Raw genomic sequence first — 17,525 nt, forward strand, 5'->3', positions numbered from 1 at the left:
GATCGGGTGGCGAGGCCCTTTTCCACTTGGGACAGGCAAGGCTGTCATACCCGCTTTCCAAACATGCATGCGAGGAAATCGACTACCTTCGACACCTCGGGGATAGCCCCGCGCAGTGGACTTCAGAGAACGGCAGGGCCTCCGGATGGAGCCCCGTCTTGGTCACGACATGCCAGGCTTGCTTCCATGAATTCCGACCACATCATACCGTGACTAGAAAAACGGCCTCGGAATTGAAGACGGAAAGACCGGCCTTCTTCCATTTGATTCGTTCAATCCTGGCGGCTAGCCTCGCAACTGTGCAAATGCGTGACGCAGACTTCCGGTTTTCAAACAGGCCTCTCTACTACCTCTTGCAGCCACATTTGAGCCCAAACGGTGGTACGATGCGCAAGCAGGCATTTAAAGCGCCACTAAAGATAGGATGGAGGTTCACCAACTAGGCAGCCCTTGAGTTGGGGGTCATGGCTTTGGTTGGCATCGTGACACTACCAGAACCATCCATGGCGATTGGAGCTGTTCCATTGCTGCGATACCCAGGCCTACGCAGTGGCGTGAGTGAGAACAGCATGTGACTTCCTCAAGTAGAAATTCGTCAATTCACCCAGGGTTGCTGACCACATTTCCAAGATCCAGCCTGGCAGGGGCATTACCACAATTCAAGTGGTTCAAATACCCGCCTTCAATGTCCTCGTGCCACAAGACTATTGAAAAGTGTTGACCAATCGCCTTAATTTTACTTCTTCTTCCAGATCTACTGTATTTTATGTGCAGTAAGCTCTATACCGCCTGTTTGGCGGCCGCCGCCTCTTCCTTCTCCTTGGCCTTGGCAGCCTTCTTGGCCGCGACCATCTTCTCCTTCTCAAGCTTCTTCAGCTGGTTCTTGGTCATCTTGCCATCTCCGCCGGCGCCGTCTTCTCCGCCCTTTCCGGCGTTGTCCATGACTGGGACGACCCTCTCGACACGCGGGTTGCCCTTCCAGTTGAGCGGACGCTGCGACATGAAGCGCTCCACCACTTCGTCGGTGGTGACTGCTCTCTTCTCTTGGAAGGCCTTCACGTAGTCTTGCAGATGCTTTATGCAGATCGCTTTGAGCTAGTGATTGCGACTACGTTAGCGGCAATCTAATTCAGGGGTAAATAGTTATACGTACCTCGCCAGTGAGCATCGCTCCTTTTCGGTAGCTTTCGCCAATCTTTGCGTATTCCTAGAAGTTTATTAGCAGGCTGTGGGACTCAAAACCTTTAGGGGTAACATACAGCATCATCCTCCATGAAGAACTGCAGATACTGGTATGAGACATCCACGTCAGGGTTGCCACCCAGTCTCCGCTGTTCCTCGGCCGTCTCCTGGCCTCCAGAGAAAGCATACTTGTTGACCTTGTTCTTGATTTGGTTGGCTGTGTCCGTCATGAAGATGGCGGAACTGTCAATACTGGCTGACATCTTCGAACCAGGACCCTGAAGGGCATCCAGGAAGCGAGAGTGAATCAGCGAGGGCTTGGCATAATGCAAGCGAGCTGCGCAATCCCGTGTAAGGCGGAAGTAGGGATCTTGGTCAATGGCGCAGGGGATGAGACAAGGAATGGTGTTGGAATACTTCTCGTCTTCGCCAAAGATATGCGGGAAAGACGAGGCAAAGGCGGTTGCGCCCTGGATACTGGCAAAGTGGATCTTGCCAATATTGGAGCTACTGTTCGTTAGCAAATAGGGGTCATGCACGAAGTTTTGGAAGTGGCACAATTGCTGACCTCTCATCAAAGCCGAACACAGCCCGCGCAGTGTTGTATGAAACCAGCTTGGAGAACCTGGTGATGTTCTTGTAGAATGCGCCGCCCATGAAGTCGTAATCGGAGAAGATGAAAGTCTTCTCAGGGTCGAAGCCAATGGCAATAATGTCCTTGACGTTGGTCTTGGTGTATCCCATGACCTCTTCGACTGAGCGTTTATCCGAAAACAAGAACTTCTCATCTGCGCATGTTTTAGCAATGCGCAATGGCAATTTGAGCACCGCAATAACTCACCATCTGTAAGCATAATGATCAATGGCACGTCAAACACGTCCTGAAGCCATCTAGTCGTATGTTTAGTCCTAGCCGAGCCGACTTACGATAGTATAACGCAGCCCGAGTCTACTCACTTGCAAAAGTCGAAGATCTGTGTGTGGCCAATGTGCATGCTGTCGGAGCTGGGCCCTCGGCCGGTGTACAGAAAGAAGGGTTCATTCTAGCAAATCCCAGTCAACATATGCCCAGTGGTCGATTGTGCCTTGCGAAGTATTGCCCATACCTTCTCGTATTTGTCCAGGATCAGACTGAAGTCACGTTCGCTGAAGACGATCTTTCGTCGCAGGAATCGGTGGGGCTTGTGGCCGGTCAGGCGCTCGAAGCGATCGAGCAGGGCCTGGTCGATCAGCTTGGTGCCGAACTCCTCGACGAGCTTGGTGTAGTTGATGGCCTTGGCCTTGCCGTCCTCGCCGATCTCGCCGGCCACGTTCCACGGGTCGACCAGCTGCTTCGTCGGCGCGGGGGCAGTGGCATCCTGCGCGGCGGCCGGGGCGGCGTGCGTGGGCGCCTCGGGCTCGGTCGACATCGTTTGGAGAGAGATTAGTGGGGTGACCGATTGGGAAAATGAGGGTGGCGACTCTCGGTCAGACTCGAGGCGTCGTTGCTGTTGTGAATGACCTGGAAAATGTAAGCAGGTACCAATCGATTCGAGTCAGACGATGTGAGTCAACTTTTGCTGCTTGTCGCAAAACCGTCCGTCAGTTCGGGTTTCGTCGTTTCGTTCAATGGAGGGGCAGCTTCCGTTCTTTGGTGGGGTAAAGTGGCAGGGGTCGAGCTCAGGAACCCAGTCGACCTAGGTGAGCCAATGGAGCAGGCGGTCAGCCTCGGTGAGCAGCGGCCGGCAAAACCGTGGTCGGTGGTCCAGCCAGCCAGCCAAGCTAGAGGGAGCTCCAAATGTTTAAACTCGACTGCAGCCTCGCCTAGAAGATTGATTGATTGATTGATTGATTGATTGAGACCGCCAGCCGCCGACCAGCAAATTACGCGACACGCGACGCACACGACTACGAGCATCGATACTCCCACATCCGGCTCGATCGCGTGGCAGCATTATTTTCAAAATGACGTCCACAATCGGCATTCCCATCAAACTCCTCAACGAGGCTCAGGGTCATATCGTCACCCTCGAGATCACGTCGGGCCAGACGTACCGCGGCAAGCTGTTAGAGGGTATGTTTCTTTCTTTCCTTTCCCTTCCTTCCTCTCCAAACCGTCGCCGCGAAACAGCTTGCTAACACACAATTATCTCGTCTCTAGCCGAGGACAACATGAACGTGCAGCTGAAGGATATTACCGTTACCGCACGCGACGGACGTGTTAGTCATCTCGACCAGGTGTACATCCGCGGCAGCCACGTGCGCTTCTTTATCGTGCCCGACATGTTGAAGTATGGACCAACCCTGCGACCCCCGCGAAGAAGAAAAAGAGAAGACGTAAAAAGACAACCTTTACTGACTGACATCCCTACCCACAGAAACGCACCCATGTTCCGAAGTCGAAACGCCCGAGGCCGTGGTGTTGGATTGGCCAGAGGACGCGCAACGGTCAGCAGAGCCAGGGCAAGCGGCCGCGGAGGCCCCCGTGGATAAAGCGAAGGGCGCATTTCACGAAAGTGGTCATGATTGTTGTTATTCCATGGCGTTTGGGGCAAAATACAGGATCAAAACGAACAAGATACCGAAGCGCTTAGACATGGCGCTCCTGCGCATGCCATTCATCTTTTGCCGAACGCCGTTCTCCAGCCCCTCCAACGCCCCATCGAAGCTGGAAGCATGACATTATATTGGTCAACCTTGGTCTTCAGGTGATCTGGCCCCCCTATAGTAGAATAGGAGCGGGAGAAGGGCGCCAGCCTTGGTTATCATCTGGCCAGGTGCATACCTGACTGCAAACTCTGGAGTGTCAAGCGAATCGCGAAGGCAGTAGCTTGAGTAAAAGCGACCAAATCTAGGGTAATAGCAGATATGCAGTATTGACAACCCATCCTCTTGCCTGTTTGTGATGAGCTACTAGAAGAGCGAGTTGAACAATTGTTTTGACTCTTGTTTTCAACATCTTTCAGATGATATGCCCTTCATCACTGTGCTATACGCCGACTGCATTGGTCTCGTTAGATTGAGCCATCGACAGCTTTATCCTTCGCTCTACTCTTCAACTAGGTGTGGGTTGGTGCAATTGCAAAACTGCTGGATTGCTCACTGTGAAATAAGGGATCCATGAACAAAACGAGCACTCCTGGCGAGGCAAACCCGGCTTTGTTCAAAGATACACATGTCCAATGATGAGATGATTCGTTTGCATGATGTATTCATAACCCGAGACGGCAACATGCCATAATTCCAATGAGGACATCACATATGAAGGCTGGCGCTTCTTAACCTAGTATGCTAGCTGATGATTTATGCTACCTTAAAGATCTCAATACATGGACCAAGTCCGGCATACTTGCTTCAGTCACAACATGAATTCATCCGATAAGCTACCTTGATGTATCGTATCACACACGGTCTTGCCTAACGACAAGTCGGGGGCTTTGAAGAGCTTGAAGAGCCAGCGTCCCCGCATACCAATTGAACCAACAAACACCGAGAAATGGCGAGAGACGATAATGGATACTCAGCCTGTTATCTCAGTATGTAGACCCCGGCCACAGGTTTCAACTGTGCTTGAGTTTGGCGCTCAGCTGACCTGAACTGGTACAGTCATATTGTAGCCAATGGTTGGAAGAACCCTCATCGTCAATGGACAAGAATGGGAGAATTTCTACGATGACGATACCGACAGCACGGAGGGAAATCGGAACGACCCATGTACCACTTCAAATTGGGATCAAGATGTTCATAATTATTTAACGATGTTTATTGGTTGTCATAGAACTCATGTAGTCAACAATACTATGGAACGCTCATGAAAGCTGGCGTACGACCCATTGAACAGAAATCGACGCCTAGTAGTCCATGGTCTCATGACGAGCGTTTTGGTTGCTATACAGCCCGTTAGTTTCTTTCCCAGAAGACGAAATCGAAGCAGGAGTCTCTCCCTGCCCACTGTTGTAGTGGTGGTGCCAAGTAAAACTTACGGGTTGTAGTCGTCGTACTGGCCGTGCTGCTGCTCGTACAGGTGCTCGGCCTGCTTCTTGGCGTGGTGCTTGGCCTTCTCGCGGTCGAGGTAGTCCATGCCCTTGGTCTCGGCCAGCTTGTCGACCTCGGCGGCGGCGAGGCCGGCGAGCGCCTCCTTGGCGAAGGCGTGCTCGACCACCTCGCCCTTCGAGCGCTGGCGGTCTTCCCACAGCTTCATGGCCTCGAAGGCGGCGCCGCCGGCCACGGCCTCGTGCAGGAACGAGGACTCGTGCTTCTGGGGGTTGAAGTCGTCGCTGTAGACGTCATTGCGGTGTTCCTTGGCCTCGCCTGGGATTTGGTGTTAGTGGATGATGAAGCCTTGTATATCACATCACACGGATGATGATAATGGATGGGAGGGAGGTAGGTGACATACCGAATCCGAACATCTTGACTGGTATTTGGTTGGTGTGAAGGGGGAAACAGGTGGTTATTGAGATATGGAGGGAGGAGGAGGATTGTTTATTGGATAGATGCTCGTGAGAATGATGAAGTTTGGATAGTTGGATATTGAGGACCGAGGAAGCTTTACTTATATCCGGAGACTGACGTACCTGGCCCCTCGCTGACACAGTCTGACAAGCAGCATGGCCGATTGACTCCCACTCCACTGCGTACGTGTATGTGGGAAGCAGCGACACTAGCCTGATCTTTGCACTGATGATGGCAGGAGGCGGTGTCAAAGCCACTGTGGTTGGACGACGGGAGCAGCATCATTGGCCTGAGGTCTAGATCTACGCCATCATCATACGCATGAGAGGACCATTAAGAACCGTCTGTGGCTGGCTGGACAAACTAATTGGTCCCCTGGTTTCCGCCGGTGTTATCATATTGAAGTTCCGACAGCCGGGCGAGCGACCATTGGAGGAACGAACGAATGAACGAACGATCGACCGAGCCACAAGCGAAGCCGGCTGACAGGACAAGCTTACGAACGAAACAGGACCCTGAAAAGCAAGGTGCCGAGTAGAACGAATCGACGGGCAAAGCGAGCTGGCGCTGCGTGTTCGAAACGCCAGCTCACTCATCCACGGAGTACGTAATCGTCCGTCGCGCCTCGACTATCCCGGCTAAGCGGCACGGCCGCGGCCCCAGGCAGCGCCGCAAAGCTTGATTCCACATCCCCACCCCTCAGATCAGATCTTTGCCCCTGAGCTGATGGGCGAAGCCGGATTCCGAACATGCCGCATTTTGCTCGTATTACCCGATGACGGAAAATGCCACATGCGCTCAGAGGTTGCCGGGGGAAATCTGAATACAAGGTACGTCAAGGGTGGTGCTCTGGCCCATTCGATCACCGGTACAGTGATTGAGTTGACAGGTTTCAGGTGCCCTCGTTGACCAGACTATAATTGGTGATCCCGCGTGGTAGGGAGGCCTGCCCTGAAAATCAGGGTAGGGTGGTATATAGTGTGGTCTGAAGTCAGAGTTCCCGACCCGTCCTGTCGCCTGTCCCTTGAAAGGATTAGTCCGCTTGCTAGCACTGGCCTAGCGTATATGCAAGCGTACGACTGCATCAAAACGCACATGCTGAATCGAATTGGCTTTCAGCAAGTGACGAAGGTGATTGCTTGATGGGAACCTACCCCGCCTCGGCACCACACAGTTCACAGTTCGTCCCTGTCGGCGCCCGGCTTGCGAGATCGCGAAGGCCGCCCACCGCCCCCCCCAACCCCCAACCCCCATGTGTTTACGATCAGAACCAACACAGTAACACTCGAGCTGGAGCTGAGGCACTGCTGGCCAAACTTGCTGTCCCCCTCGTGGCTATGTTGGCGTCATCCATTGGGTCCAGTCGGCGCCGATCCAAACCTTGAGAATCTTGCTTCGCCCCCCCTGGTCAGCATTGCCGCGCGAATCACTTCTTGTCGGCTTGGTGGTGGGAATGACAACAGTCCCTTGCAGTTTCATCTACTGGCGACTGGACAGCTGTCAATGCCGTCGAGTGAAACCGACATGCCGTGGCTATCGCATAACCTCGGAGTTGTCGTGTTTGCGGGAACCGCCATCGCCGCTATTTCGAGGGACAAGACCCATTGAGGTCGAATACGAGCCTTGAAGGTTCTGAGATCACTTGTTGGTTCGAAGTCTGTGCCCTCGGAGGAAAAAGAACCGGAAGATGTGGTTTGGTCGTTCTTCTAGGTAGCCTTCGGCTTTTTATTTGGATGCGGCGGTATTGAAATCCCTTGGCTCAACATGCTCGATGCTCGATGCTCTTACCAATTGATCCCCGGCATTGATATCTCCTACATTTGCCAATTCGAATTCATTCCGAATGGATACCGATCTAGGGACAGGATTGGCCGAGTAAGGAACAGACGCTGTTGCTGAAACATGAAGCGCCAAGCACTACCCGCATCTTGGCAATGCTTATTTATTTGCCCTGACAGTGTGGGGTAAAGCAGCGATCGTCACTTGTCACTAACATGCGCGACGAATACTATTTTCAGCATTGAACAAACCAAGCAATCCAAAATCCAAAATGGCAGACGACATAGGGGTATCAATTACTGATGCGTCTACTATCTACAAGTATGTAGGTCCTATATGTACGACGAGACTCAGGAAGAGGCTGCTGCCTGCGGATCTGGTTTCGACCGCTTCGCATCCTGCTCGTTATCCACTTCGGTTTCTCCAGCCTCTTCGGCCTCCCCATCCTTTCCTCGCTTTCTCTTGCTCTTGCTCTTGGCATGGAGTAGCTCTCTCTTCTCCCTCTTCCTCGACTCCTTGTCTAATTTCCCGATGACTTTGCTTTCCTTACCGCAAGGCCACTGGGCAAAAGCCGCCGCTTCTTGCTCTTCGGTCCATTCCTGGGGCATCACAGCAAAGACCAAATATGATGTGTGTGTCTTGATTTCCGGCTCCGTCCTGTGAATAAGCCGACCCATCATGTAAGGCTTGGCCGAAGAGGCCACGGAGGCCTTAGGTTCGTTAGCACCTTTGGCGGGAGTGCCGTTAGACTTTTGCGCTTCCGGCGCATCATCCATATCGACGTCCGCGTCTCCGTTCTCCACGCCCTGCGTTCGTTCGTGGAACTCCTTGGATTTCGACTCAACCTCCCTTAGCCGCTGCACTGCCTCGCCCACATCGTAGGGAGATAGATTAGAACCTCGGTCTGTGGGCATGTTCAAGCCCACACGCTCGCGCATTACGTTGACCCGCTTGTGAGAGACCTCGACCATTTCAATCTGCATCCAGCCAAGTTGACGCATGACCTCTACGGTCTTGGTCACTTGCTCGATACAGGGAGAAAAGGAGCAAAGGTGAACGGTGCGATCGGATCGCAAAGGTGACACCCAGGGCGTATCTTGCTCGGCACCAGCTGGCTTGCTTCGTGACAGATGCGGCAACGCCTTCCAAGGCGCCGGCAGATCCAAGAAAACACACTCGGCCTCGGGGCTTTTACCGTCAACCAAGAAGCCATTGTTGTAAACGTCTCGATGCGAGACTTTCACCAGGTCCTTGAGCCCATGAGCCTCAACCTCGGCCTCCATCTTGTGAAATCGATCTTCGTTGAACTCGAAGCTGTACACCTTTCCTCTCGCGTCATCTTCTCCTTTGGGATACCCGCTGTATACAGCCCGTACTGAAGCATGGGTGAAACTACCACTGCCTGCACCGGCCTCGATTATCCGCATGCCAGGACGTGCGCGTATCCGGTGCAATATATAGCTGTAGTCGGGCGTGTAGACAACTTGGGTTCGGTGCGGCAGACTCGTTGTCCATACTTCTGGGGTCGGTGGTAGTATGTGAACGAACCCGCTCGAGGCAGTCTCGAGGCCTTTCGGCGTAGCTTGACCTGGGATCGTGGCAGAGCCGACTCCTTCAGAATCCTCCACAGCGGCTTCCTCGTCTTGCACCTTTCTTTTGCGACCCCTCGAGCCGGTATCGACGATGGAAGCGCGGATTTGGGAGCCCCACGGCTGGTTGATCAAGGTCGTATGCGGGAAAGAGCCAAATCGCGTGTTAATGACTGAGCCCTCGGCATAACCGTCGACTTCGCCTTTGCTCTCTTGTAGAATGACTGGTAGGAGGTTGTCGCGAGACAGATGGACAATGGCAAGCGAATTGGCACTGGTCCGAACGCCGGGCTCGAGGAATGGGGAAGCGGCGCCCATCATTGACTCGGCGTGTGCTGATATGCCGTTGGTGATTAAATGAGATGTAGATTACAATATGTTGAACTAGGGAAAAAATGTTCTCAATTGTCCCTGGTTCGGTCGTCGGGGCAGGCCTCCTGAGAGGTTGGTCGAGAGCAGGATGTCGCTCCGCTGAAATTTGGCTGTCGCGAAACTGCGAAGGTTATCCAAACCAAAAATTTCAGAAGGAATCAATTGAAAGGCTGAGCGGGCTGAAGCTAATGGGGCCAGAGAGCACTGATTGAGGGGTGGCTTGGGTGCAGTTTTGCTACCCCGCCAAGCTGGGCTGGATTTCAGTGGGCTTGATTGGACGATACGAGCTGAGGTGCCCCGTAGCATGCAAGGCTGATGGCGCTATTGAGTCAGTGGCCGAATCAGCAGCTGCGAAATCGCGGGATCTTCCAGTCTCATGCAGGTCGCACTCCTGGCACCACTACCCAGCTTGTACCACCCAAGGGTGAAAGTAAGTACACTATTTGCGCAACCCGGACACGGCAGAATCGAGTGATTGAGTGACTCTTATTGTAAGCTTGGCTTGGTGCTCCCACCACCATATGCTGCGTCCCGTGAGCTGACTCTGTCGACGTGACACATTTCTCTCGTCGTCTCCGCCCTCGTCTTCTCGTGTTCCTCCCCGTCTGCCCACCGCCCAAACTCCTCTCCTTTCTCGGGGGCGTCTGGATTCCTTTTAAGCCTTGATGAACCTCCTCTCCCGCCGCATCAAACCCCAGTTTGTAGTCTTCCATTTTCGCCTACTAGTCGCACCCCGAAGAGGCATTGCGACCCGCCCCACCATCATGGACTCGATCAAAGTCCACAACTCGCTGAAGCCCGGCGGACCGGTGCCCTTCGTGCCCATCGAGAAGGGCAAACTCTCCTGGTATGCCTGCGGCCCGACCGTCTACGATCAGAGCCACCTGGGCCACGCCCGCAACTATGTCTCGACCGACATTATCCGTCGCATCTTGATGCACTACTTCGGCTTCGATGTCAAGTTTGTCATGAACTTTACCGATGTGGACGACAAGGTACATGCCGAGAACACCTATGCAAGCCCTGCGATTCCCGGCGTAGCTAATTGGCTTCTCCCAGATTATCATCAAAGCTCGCAGACAGCGATTGCTCGATCTCGAAAAGAAGAAGGGCTACACAGATGCGCAAATCGCCGAACTGGCAAAGGCTGCCTTCCAAGCTTACGCGAAAAGCAACCTTCCGCTCCTGATCGATTCCGAGGGCCCGGAGCTCGACGTCAACAACTACATTCCCCGGAGAGATGCGGCCTACGGCAAGGTGCTGGCTGGGGGGACGATCTCTGGGGAGGGACGGCCCGGCGACGACGAAGCGAAGCTGAAGATGCATATTAGCAACATGACGCAAGCAGTCATTGCCATGAACAAGAACACCATCTTCGGCATGGCCGACGAGATCCTCTTGCCCTACCTCGACTCTCTGTACAAGGAAACCATTGATACTAGCGACCAGTCCATGTTTACCGACTTGACCAAGTTCATGGAGGGTGAATTCACAGACGACATGGACAACCTCAACGTCCTCCGCCCGGACATCGTAACAAGGGTCACCGAATACGTCCCGCAAATCGCCAAGTTCGTCGAGCGCATAGTGGAGAAGGGGTACGCATACGAAGCCGAGGGGTCAGTATACTTTGACATTACCTCGTTCGAGAAGGATGGAAACCCATATGCTAGACTGCGCCCTGACTGCCGAGGTGACAAGGCCCTTCAGGAGGAGGGTGAGGGCTCGCTGTCCAAGAGTCTGGGAGGAAAGAAAAGCCCAGGTGATTTCGCCCTGTGGAAGAAGTCCAAGGCTGGCGAGCCCTACTGGCCCAGTAAATGGGGTAATGGAAGACCTGGCTGGCATATTGAGTGCTCCGTGATGGCTTCGGACCACCTCGGCTCGCGAATGGACCTGCATTCTGGTGGTGTCGATCTCGCATTCCCTCACCATGACAACGAACTGGCTCAGAGTGAGGCGTTCTACTGCGAGCATGGCCACGAGCATAACTGGGTCAACTACTTCTTACATATGGGACATCTGTCAATCTCTGGGTCCAAGATGTCCAAATCCTTGAAGAACTTCCAGACTATCAAGGATGCCCTGGCCTCAAATTACACAGCTCGATCCATGCGAATCGTCTTCCTCTTGGGCAGGTGGAATGACGGCGTCGAGATCTCTCCTGACATGCGGACCCAAGCTGACAATTGGGAGAGTGCGGTCAATGTAAGTGTACCACCCAATTTTTTCCAGCTGAGAACGGCATGCTGATTATTTAGAACTTCTTCATCAACACAAAATCGCTACTCGCGGAAGCAAGCGACATTACAGCAGCTCAGAATGGCATCAAGGATATCTCGCTTAGCGACAAGCCGACAGAGGGCCTGGCAGCAGATTTGGAACAGGCCAAGAAGGATCTGGAGGCCGGACTCATCAACTCCTTCGATACCCCCAAGCACTGCGCGCCATTCTCGAGCTTATCAGGAAGGCCAACATCCATATCGCCGAGCACAAATCGGATATGGACTTAGCTTCTCTGGAGGCAATTGCACGATGGATCACCAAGATTGTTGGCATCCTTGGCCTCGATGCTAACGCGAAGCCACCATACGACGGATTGGGCTGGGTGTCTGCAGCTGCGGCGGCAAACTTGGAACCTGCCGTTGCGGTGAAACCCTACCAAGATGTGCGTGCGGCAGTCGTCAAGGACGTTCAAAGCCTCGACCTCCCCACATCGGATGCCATCACGAGCCTTCTCTCGCAGTCCCCCGACACCGTGTTTGACGCTCTTGCTTCATCAGGAGTGCGCGATCCAGAGCAGCTGGGTATGCCCTATCTCCGTTCAGTCTCCCGCTTGCGAGATGAATTGCGCCGCATAGCACCCACTCTATCACCCGATGCCAAGAAGCCGATATTGGCTCTCAGCGACCGTGTCCGCGACTATGACCTGACCAATATCGGTGTTTACCTGGACGACAGGCCTGATAACCAGCCTTCGCTGATCAAGTTCATTCCGGCCGCGGAGCTCATCAAGACGCGCGACGAGAAGGCCGCCAAGGAGGCCGAGAAGGCACGGGCCAAGGAAGAGGCCAGGCTGGCTCGCGAGAAGGCCGACCAGGAGAAGTGGGAGAAGGCTAAGAGCAAGGCCGAGGACATGTACCGCAGTGACGAGAGATACAGCGAGTGGGACGCGGACGGCATGCCTACGAAGATGAAGGACGGCAGCGAGATCCCCAAGAGCCAACTCAAGAAGTTGAAGAAGGACTGGGACCGCCAGAAGAAGGCTAACGCAGAGTGGCAAGCCAAGTTTGGGGGTGCGGCCTAAACCGGGCCGAAAGAAAGAAAAAGCCATTTCACGTGAATCTGATAGCGAATACACCTCTATGTTCAATGAGCGAGCACCGATCTCCTTGCCGGTCCTGCGGGCAGCCTGCCCCATTGACAGTTCTGCTTAAGAAATCCTTGATTATTATTTTCAAACATAGACAAACTCGGCTATATGTGGTATGTCTTTTCATCATGCATCTACCCTTCCGAAACTCCGTCGCTGTGTTACCGCCCCTTTTGAACTCCCATTTATGAATCATCAACAGATGATTTCTTCATCAAAACGCTGCTGGAGGAATGCCGATCCACACTCGGTCGGCCACCTCCCCTCATGCTGGTAGAACCCACTCCAGCAATTGAGTTTTTGTTAATTCCAAGTCGCCTTGCTTCATGCTCTATACTCCGGTCTTCTTCTGCGCTCGCTTTCCCCCAGCTCCCCGAACGGCGGGGGTCGTAGTCGCCCTCAATATCGGGCGGTATGCTCAGTCCCACTTCGGGGTCGAGGGGGTAGTGGTCGTGGTGGTTGATATTATTGGTATTATTGTTTGTCCGCACGGCGGGTGGTGGTGGTGGGTAGGGTGGCAATTGGTTATTACCGCCGCCGACGCCGACGCCGGTACTGTTATTGGTGGTGCAGGGGGCGATGACGCTGCCCTCGTGCCCGAGCGTGGTGTTTGTCTGCGCCGAGTAGACGTCGAAGTCGATGGCGACGGCCTTGTTCAGCTGCCCGCGCCGCCGGCCGCTGCTGCCGTTGGTGCCGCCGGTGCCGCCGCCGCTGCTGCCGCTGGCGCCGCACTCGTTGAGCTGGTTGCTCGCGCGCACGATCTTGGCCAGCAGCTCGGCGAGGTTCATCTCGATCTGCAGCTTGAGGAGGTAGACGAGCGGGTGGAACTGGAGGTAGACGGCGTCGTCGGGGAGGGACATGACGCCGATCAAGACGATCTGAGGGGTGGTGGTGAAACCGTACTGTCAGCTTCTGTTGCCCACTTGCTTCTGGAAATAGGTGCGCCGATCCCCGCCGGGAAACTTACATCGAGTGACAGGGACAAGAAGACGGCGATGCTGTTGGTCCAGAACAGCCGGCGGTACTTGTGCAGGCCGTTGGCGATGAGCTTGGTGCGGACGAGGTAGAGGAAGAGCAGGTTGAGGGCGATGTCGGCGACGGCGAAGAGGGCCTTTTCGGTGCGGTCCCAGATGCGGTTGGCCTCGATCCACTCCTCGGAGATCTGCAGGCGGGCGGGGATCCAGACGACGAAACAACTAATGTTGACGACGCCGACGAAGGCGGCGGTGCCCCAGCGCAGCCGGCTCGCGCACCGCCGGTCCGAGCCCGTCAGCAGCAGGAGCGAGACGCGGTTGACGAGGATCTGCAGGATGCACTGCATCTGGACGGTCCAGAGGCAGAGGAAGCCGAAGAAGACCCAGAAGGAGCCCCAGACGGACAGCATCGGGTTCAGGTAGAACCACGACAGGATCCCGAAGGCGACGCTCACGAGCCACTCGGCCCACACCATGGCCAGGTAGCCGTTGAGGATGAGCAGGCGCGTCGGCCGCGTGTAGTAGCTCTGGGCCCGGCTGCTCCGGTGACTCTGCGTCCGCTCCAGCGGCCGCCTCGGACTGGTCCTCTGCCGCTGGGTCGGGTGGCCCGAGGTCAGCTGCTGCACCTGCTCGTGCTCGTGCTCCCGCTGCCGCCGCTGTTCGTGGAGGCGCCGCCGGTGCCACCGGTAGAGGCAGCACCAGGTCTGTTTGGTGGCTTTCACAAAGGTGAAGCCCGCACACGCTAGCGAGAAGCCCCAGATGATGCTGATGATGTTCATCTCCTCCAGCGTCGGCTTCTGCTCCTGGTACCACGGCGGCACGAGGAAACCGTGGTGCGGTCCGGGGTCGGACTCGTGGACGAGTTCGCTGGCCATGGCTGCTGCTGCTGCTGCTGCTGCTGCTGCTGCTGCTGCTGGCTCCTGCGGGTGTGTGGCGATAGTGAGCGCTTCATTGGGAGAGACAATGAAGCGCTGCGGGGGGGTGTGGTACAGAACGGCGGCACGGCGATCCGCTTTCTTCCAATCGACTTTGGTTTCTACTCTTGGCTGGATAATGGCAACAATCGCAGCGAGAGGCGTTGGAGTATGGGGAAAGAAAGTTAAGATTGCCTCCCCGGGGGCAGGTTCCCGTCTCAACTGAGCTTATCTGTACAGCAGACACACGCACGAACAGCGGGCACGGAACGCGGTTTCGCCTCCGCTGTACCTCACAGTTATCGGGTCACACTCAAAGGCAAAAAGAAGAAGAAAAAAACTCAAAACGTGAAACTAGCTGAGCCATTAGAGGATACTACCACTGAGGAACGAGAAACCTGCTACGACCAGATGCATGCATAGGGGGTATGGGTACAGGACCCTGAGAGTGATTGACATTTTAGTGTGGCATCGGTCTGGCCTTTCCCCAGAGAATCGCCCCCGTTGTTTGCGTCGTTAGCCCCAAACTCAGCTTGTCGTCTGGAGAGACAAGCCTTTTGGTTTCCTGTCGGGCGGAAGCGGTCCAGATCGGCGGGTTTGGAGACTGTGTGGACGGGTGGTTGGGGAGCTGGGGGATGGGAGATATGGGGACTGGAGTGACGGGTCCACGGGCCACAGAATGCGCAGGATCGCAAACGTGAGATCAACCCAGCCTCGATAGCGACGTAGGGCGCTAGCGGCCCATATCTTGGGGGTATTGAGGGAGTCACCTTGGGGAGAGATCCGAGGAAATCATACAGTACAATATCCCCAATGGCTGTTTGACCCACTATTGGCTGGTTGGAGACAAAGCCGAGGGAAACATGCCACCCCCAATGGCTGTCGGCTGGTGACGGGTCAAGGGAGATGCGTTGCGTGATCCTGGTCGGCAAGGTAGAACCATTTGGAGACGCGCCTTGGCGGATGCACATTCGGGTTGTGAGGGAGGTGCAGCTAGAGCCTGGCCGGGGCAGGCTGCGGCAGGGCATTGGTCGGCCGGTGAGCCCGCACCAGCTGATGGGTTGAGATAGAGTTCGTCCCAAGCGAGAAGTATGCTTCCGGTTATATAACCGCTCGCCCAAGCCCTTGGGGTAGGACCAACGAGGTTAGAGAGCGCGAGGAATAGAGTTTGGGGCGACTGCGACTAAGCCGCCTACAGTAGGGTGACAGAAAGATTAACACCCCCTGCTAGATCCCGAAAAAGTCAAATATAAGCGGCGAAACTTGACCTTGGTAGGTATAAATTCTTTGTTTAGTATTGCACTTCTCCAAAAGTTAACCTTGGTAGGTATAAATTCACTGTCTATATTTGACTTTTTCGGGATCTAGCAGGGGGGGGGTTGTTAATCTTTCTGTCACCCTACTGTACCAAGTCTCCCCTAGCGAGCTCCGGGGCTTGGTCCGGTCGGCAAACCTGCCCACTGCCCCTGTCATGGGGGAAGAGCGGATAGTGGTGATGTGGGTAAGGAAGTATGGTGGCAGCTCCACGTAACTAGTTGTGATGCGCTTGCTGGTTATGTTGGGTGTGACAGGTGAAGCTTGAAGCTTGAACCCTTCGTCGGCTTAGTACACGTCGGGTTAGGCATCCCCAGATCGGCGTGCCCTAGGCCGCAAGCAGGCATTGTACAACATCGATGAGAGCACGACTGCGGGCTGGATACGCATTCGATTGGTGGCAAAGGGAGGCCGGCCTGGACCAGGTTCCAGCCATCGGCCTCTGACATCTGCCCCCGATGGAGGAACTTGGCATAACGTCGGAAACTAGCCGTTGCTGAAACCTGGCAGTGACAGCCTTAGCCGTCGCCGGCCTTAAGCCATCTGACCACTTCAACGTCAGTCTTGGCACGGGCTGATGTCACCAATCTACTTTCGCAAGCTCCATGGGGAAGAATACACTCACTTGGGCCCGCGTCAGAGGCGACGCGGTGCTAACGGGGTTGCCTATAAAAGGGCCCTATGCCCTTAAAACAGGTCGGTTCGCTTACCCCTATGACACTGAGACGGAATCAATTGTGGCATATACCGCTAGAAGGCGATATCGGAGTATTTGCATAGGTCATAATAGCACATGTATTCTCGCCATTGGGGTGGCGTGGGTGTCTTGGTTTATCCATGCAGTTGGGCATTATTGCTGTTACGGTACACAGTTAGGTCAGTGTTTTGAGGAATGTTCTTTATTGCGCTTTGAATTTGTCGTATAAGCACTTTGCTATATCCGTGGGTCAGAAAACGCCCGCCATCATGAAAGTAATACATAACTTGCCCCTTTACCACGATAAGACAAATCCAAGCCCGTCTCTGAAAAACCATTTAGTTGCATCCCTTGAACCGACTCATGGATCTAACACGAGGGCTATTAGCCTTTCCTTTTCCCTTTTTTCTTTTGCTCTTTTGCTGTCCGACTCATATCGGCCCTGGCCAGTAGAAGGCACTGACTCAAAAACGAATAAGAACACGAGTTTTCCATATCCCCTTAGGAGCATTGACTGATTGGACGATACTGCATACATTTTGGTATCAAGAAACTGTCAGAATCTTGTTGGATATTGCCTGTCAGCCGGACTACACTGTTGTGTCATAGTAGCCCAACCCCGATAGATCTTCAACAACGCGGCGTCGCTCCGGCGGCACAGCACGGGGATCGCCTTCAGGCCCTAGAATCGGTTCTGTCCGAATATCTTGAGATAGAAGGGGTCCCGCTTCCGGACGAGTACGCACAGGGCCTGGGCTTCGGCGGGCGAAACGACCTGTGGAGAAGAGGACCCGGGGCTGCAAAATTGTTGCCGTAGGGGCAGTCCAGGATCTCGGGGGCATCTGGAGCAGTGCTCCTCTAGTACTTGAGCAGCATCCATGTCTTGAGTTCCTTAGCACT

At 54.5% G+C, this 17,525-nt stretch overlaps 6 protein-coding genes across 6 annotated transcripts; 2 read left to right on the forward strand and 4 right to left on the reverse strand.

Moving 5' to 3' along the window:
• Positions 1-780: 780 nt before the first annotated feature.
• On the reverse strand, positions 781-2,591 carry PG986_003979 (uncharacterized protein; the record flags this gene model as incomplete). The annotated part of the gene is made up of 7 exons (XM_066840201.1): positions 781-1,095; positions 1,154-1,207; positions 1,260-1,689; positions 1,751-1,970; positions 2,024-2,073; positions 2,140-2,225; positions 2,289-2,591. The coding sequence occupies 7 exons, from the start codon at positions 2,589-2,591 to the stop codon at positions 781-783; spliced, it is 1,458 nt and encodes a 485-aa protein (XP_066702828.1).
• Positions 2,592-3,126: 535 nt separating this feature from the next.
• Positions 3,127-3,654, forward strand: PG986_003980 (LSM domain-containing protein; the record flags this gene model as incomplete). The annotated part of the gene is made up of 3 exons (XM_066840202.1): positions 3,127-3,235; positions 3,323-3,452; positions 3,540-3,654. The coding sequence occupies 3 exons, from the start codon at positions 3,127-3,129 to the stop codon at positions 3,652-3,654; spliced, it is 354 nt and encodes a 117-aa protein (XP_066702829.1).
• A 1,358-nt stretch (positions 3,655-5,012) lies between these two features.
• PG986_003981 (uncharacterized protein) lies at positions 5,013-5,573 on the reverse strand (the record flags this gene model as incomplete). The annotated part of the gene is made up of 3 exons (XM_066840203.1): positions 5,013-5,049; positions 5,145-5,472; positions 5,561-5,573. 3 exons carry the CDS (start codon positions 5,571-5,573, stop codon positions 5,013-5,015), a joined length of 378 nt encoding a protein of 125 aa, XP_066702830.1.
• A 2,172-nt stretch (positions 5,574-7,745) lies between these two features.
• Positions 7,746-9,302, reverse strand: PG986_003982 (uncharacterized protein; the record flags this gene model as incomplete). The annotated part of the gene is made up of 1 exon (XM_066840204.1): positions 7,746-9,302. The coding sequence occupies one exon, from the start codon at positions 9,300-9,302 to the stop codon at positions 7,746-7,748; it is 1,557 nt and encodes a 518-aa protein (XP_066702831.1).
• Positions 9,303-10,120: 818 nt separating this feature from the next.
• On the forward strand, positions 10,121-12,660 carry PG986_003983 (cysteinyl-tRNA synthetase; the record flags this gene model as incomplete). Its single annotated transcript, XM_066840205.1, has 4 exons — positions 10,121-10,351; positions 10,416-11,561; positions 11,615-11,758; positions 11,812-12,660. 4 exons carry the CDS (start codon positions 10,121-10,123, stop codon positions 12,658-12,660), a joined length of 2,370 nt encoding a protein of 789 aa, XP_066702832.1.
• A 251-nt stretch (positions 12,661-12,911) lies between these two features.
• Positions 12,912-14,575, reverse strand: PG986_003984 (uncharacterized protein; the record flags this gene model as incomplete). Its single annotated transcript, XM_066840206.1, has 2 exons — positions 12,912-13,604; positions 13,694-14,575. The coding sequence occupies 2 exons, from the start codon at positions 14,573-14,575 to the stop codon at positions 12,912-12,914; spliced, it is 1,575 nt and encodes a 524-aa protein (XP_066702833.1).
• Between the last annotated feature and the right edge of the window lie 2,950 nt (positions 14,576-17,525).

Source organism: Apiospora aurea (assembly GCF_038362705.1).
Source record: "Apiospora aurea strain CBS 24483 chromosome Unknown utg000003l_segment0_segment0, whole genome shotgun sequence".
Lineage (NCBI taxonomy): Eukaryota > Fungi > Ascomycota > Sordariomycetes > Amphisphaeriales > Apiosporaceae > Apiospora > Apiospora aurea.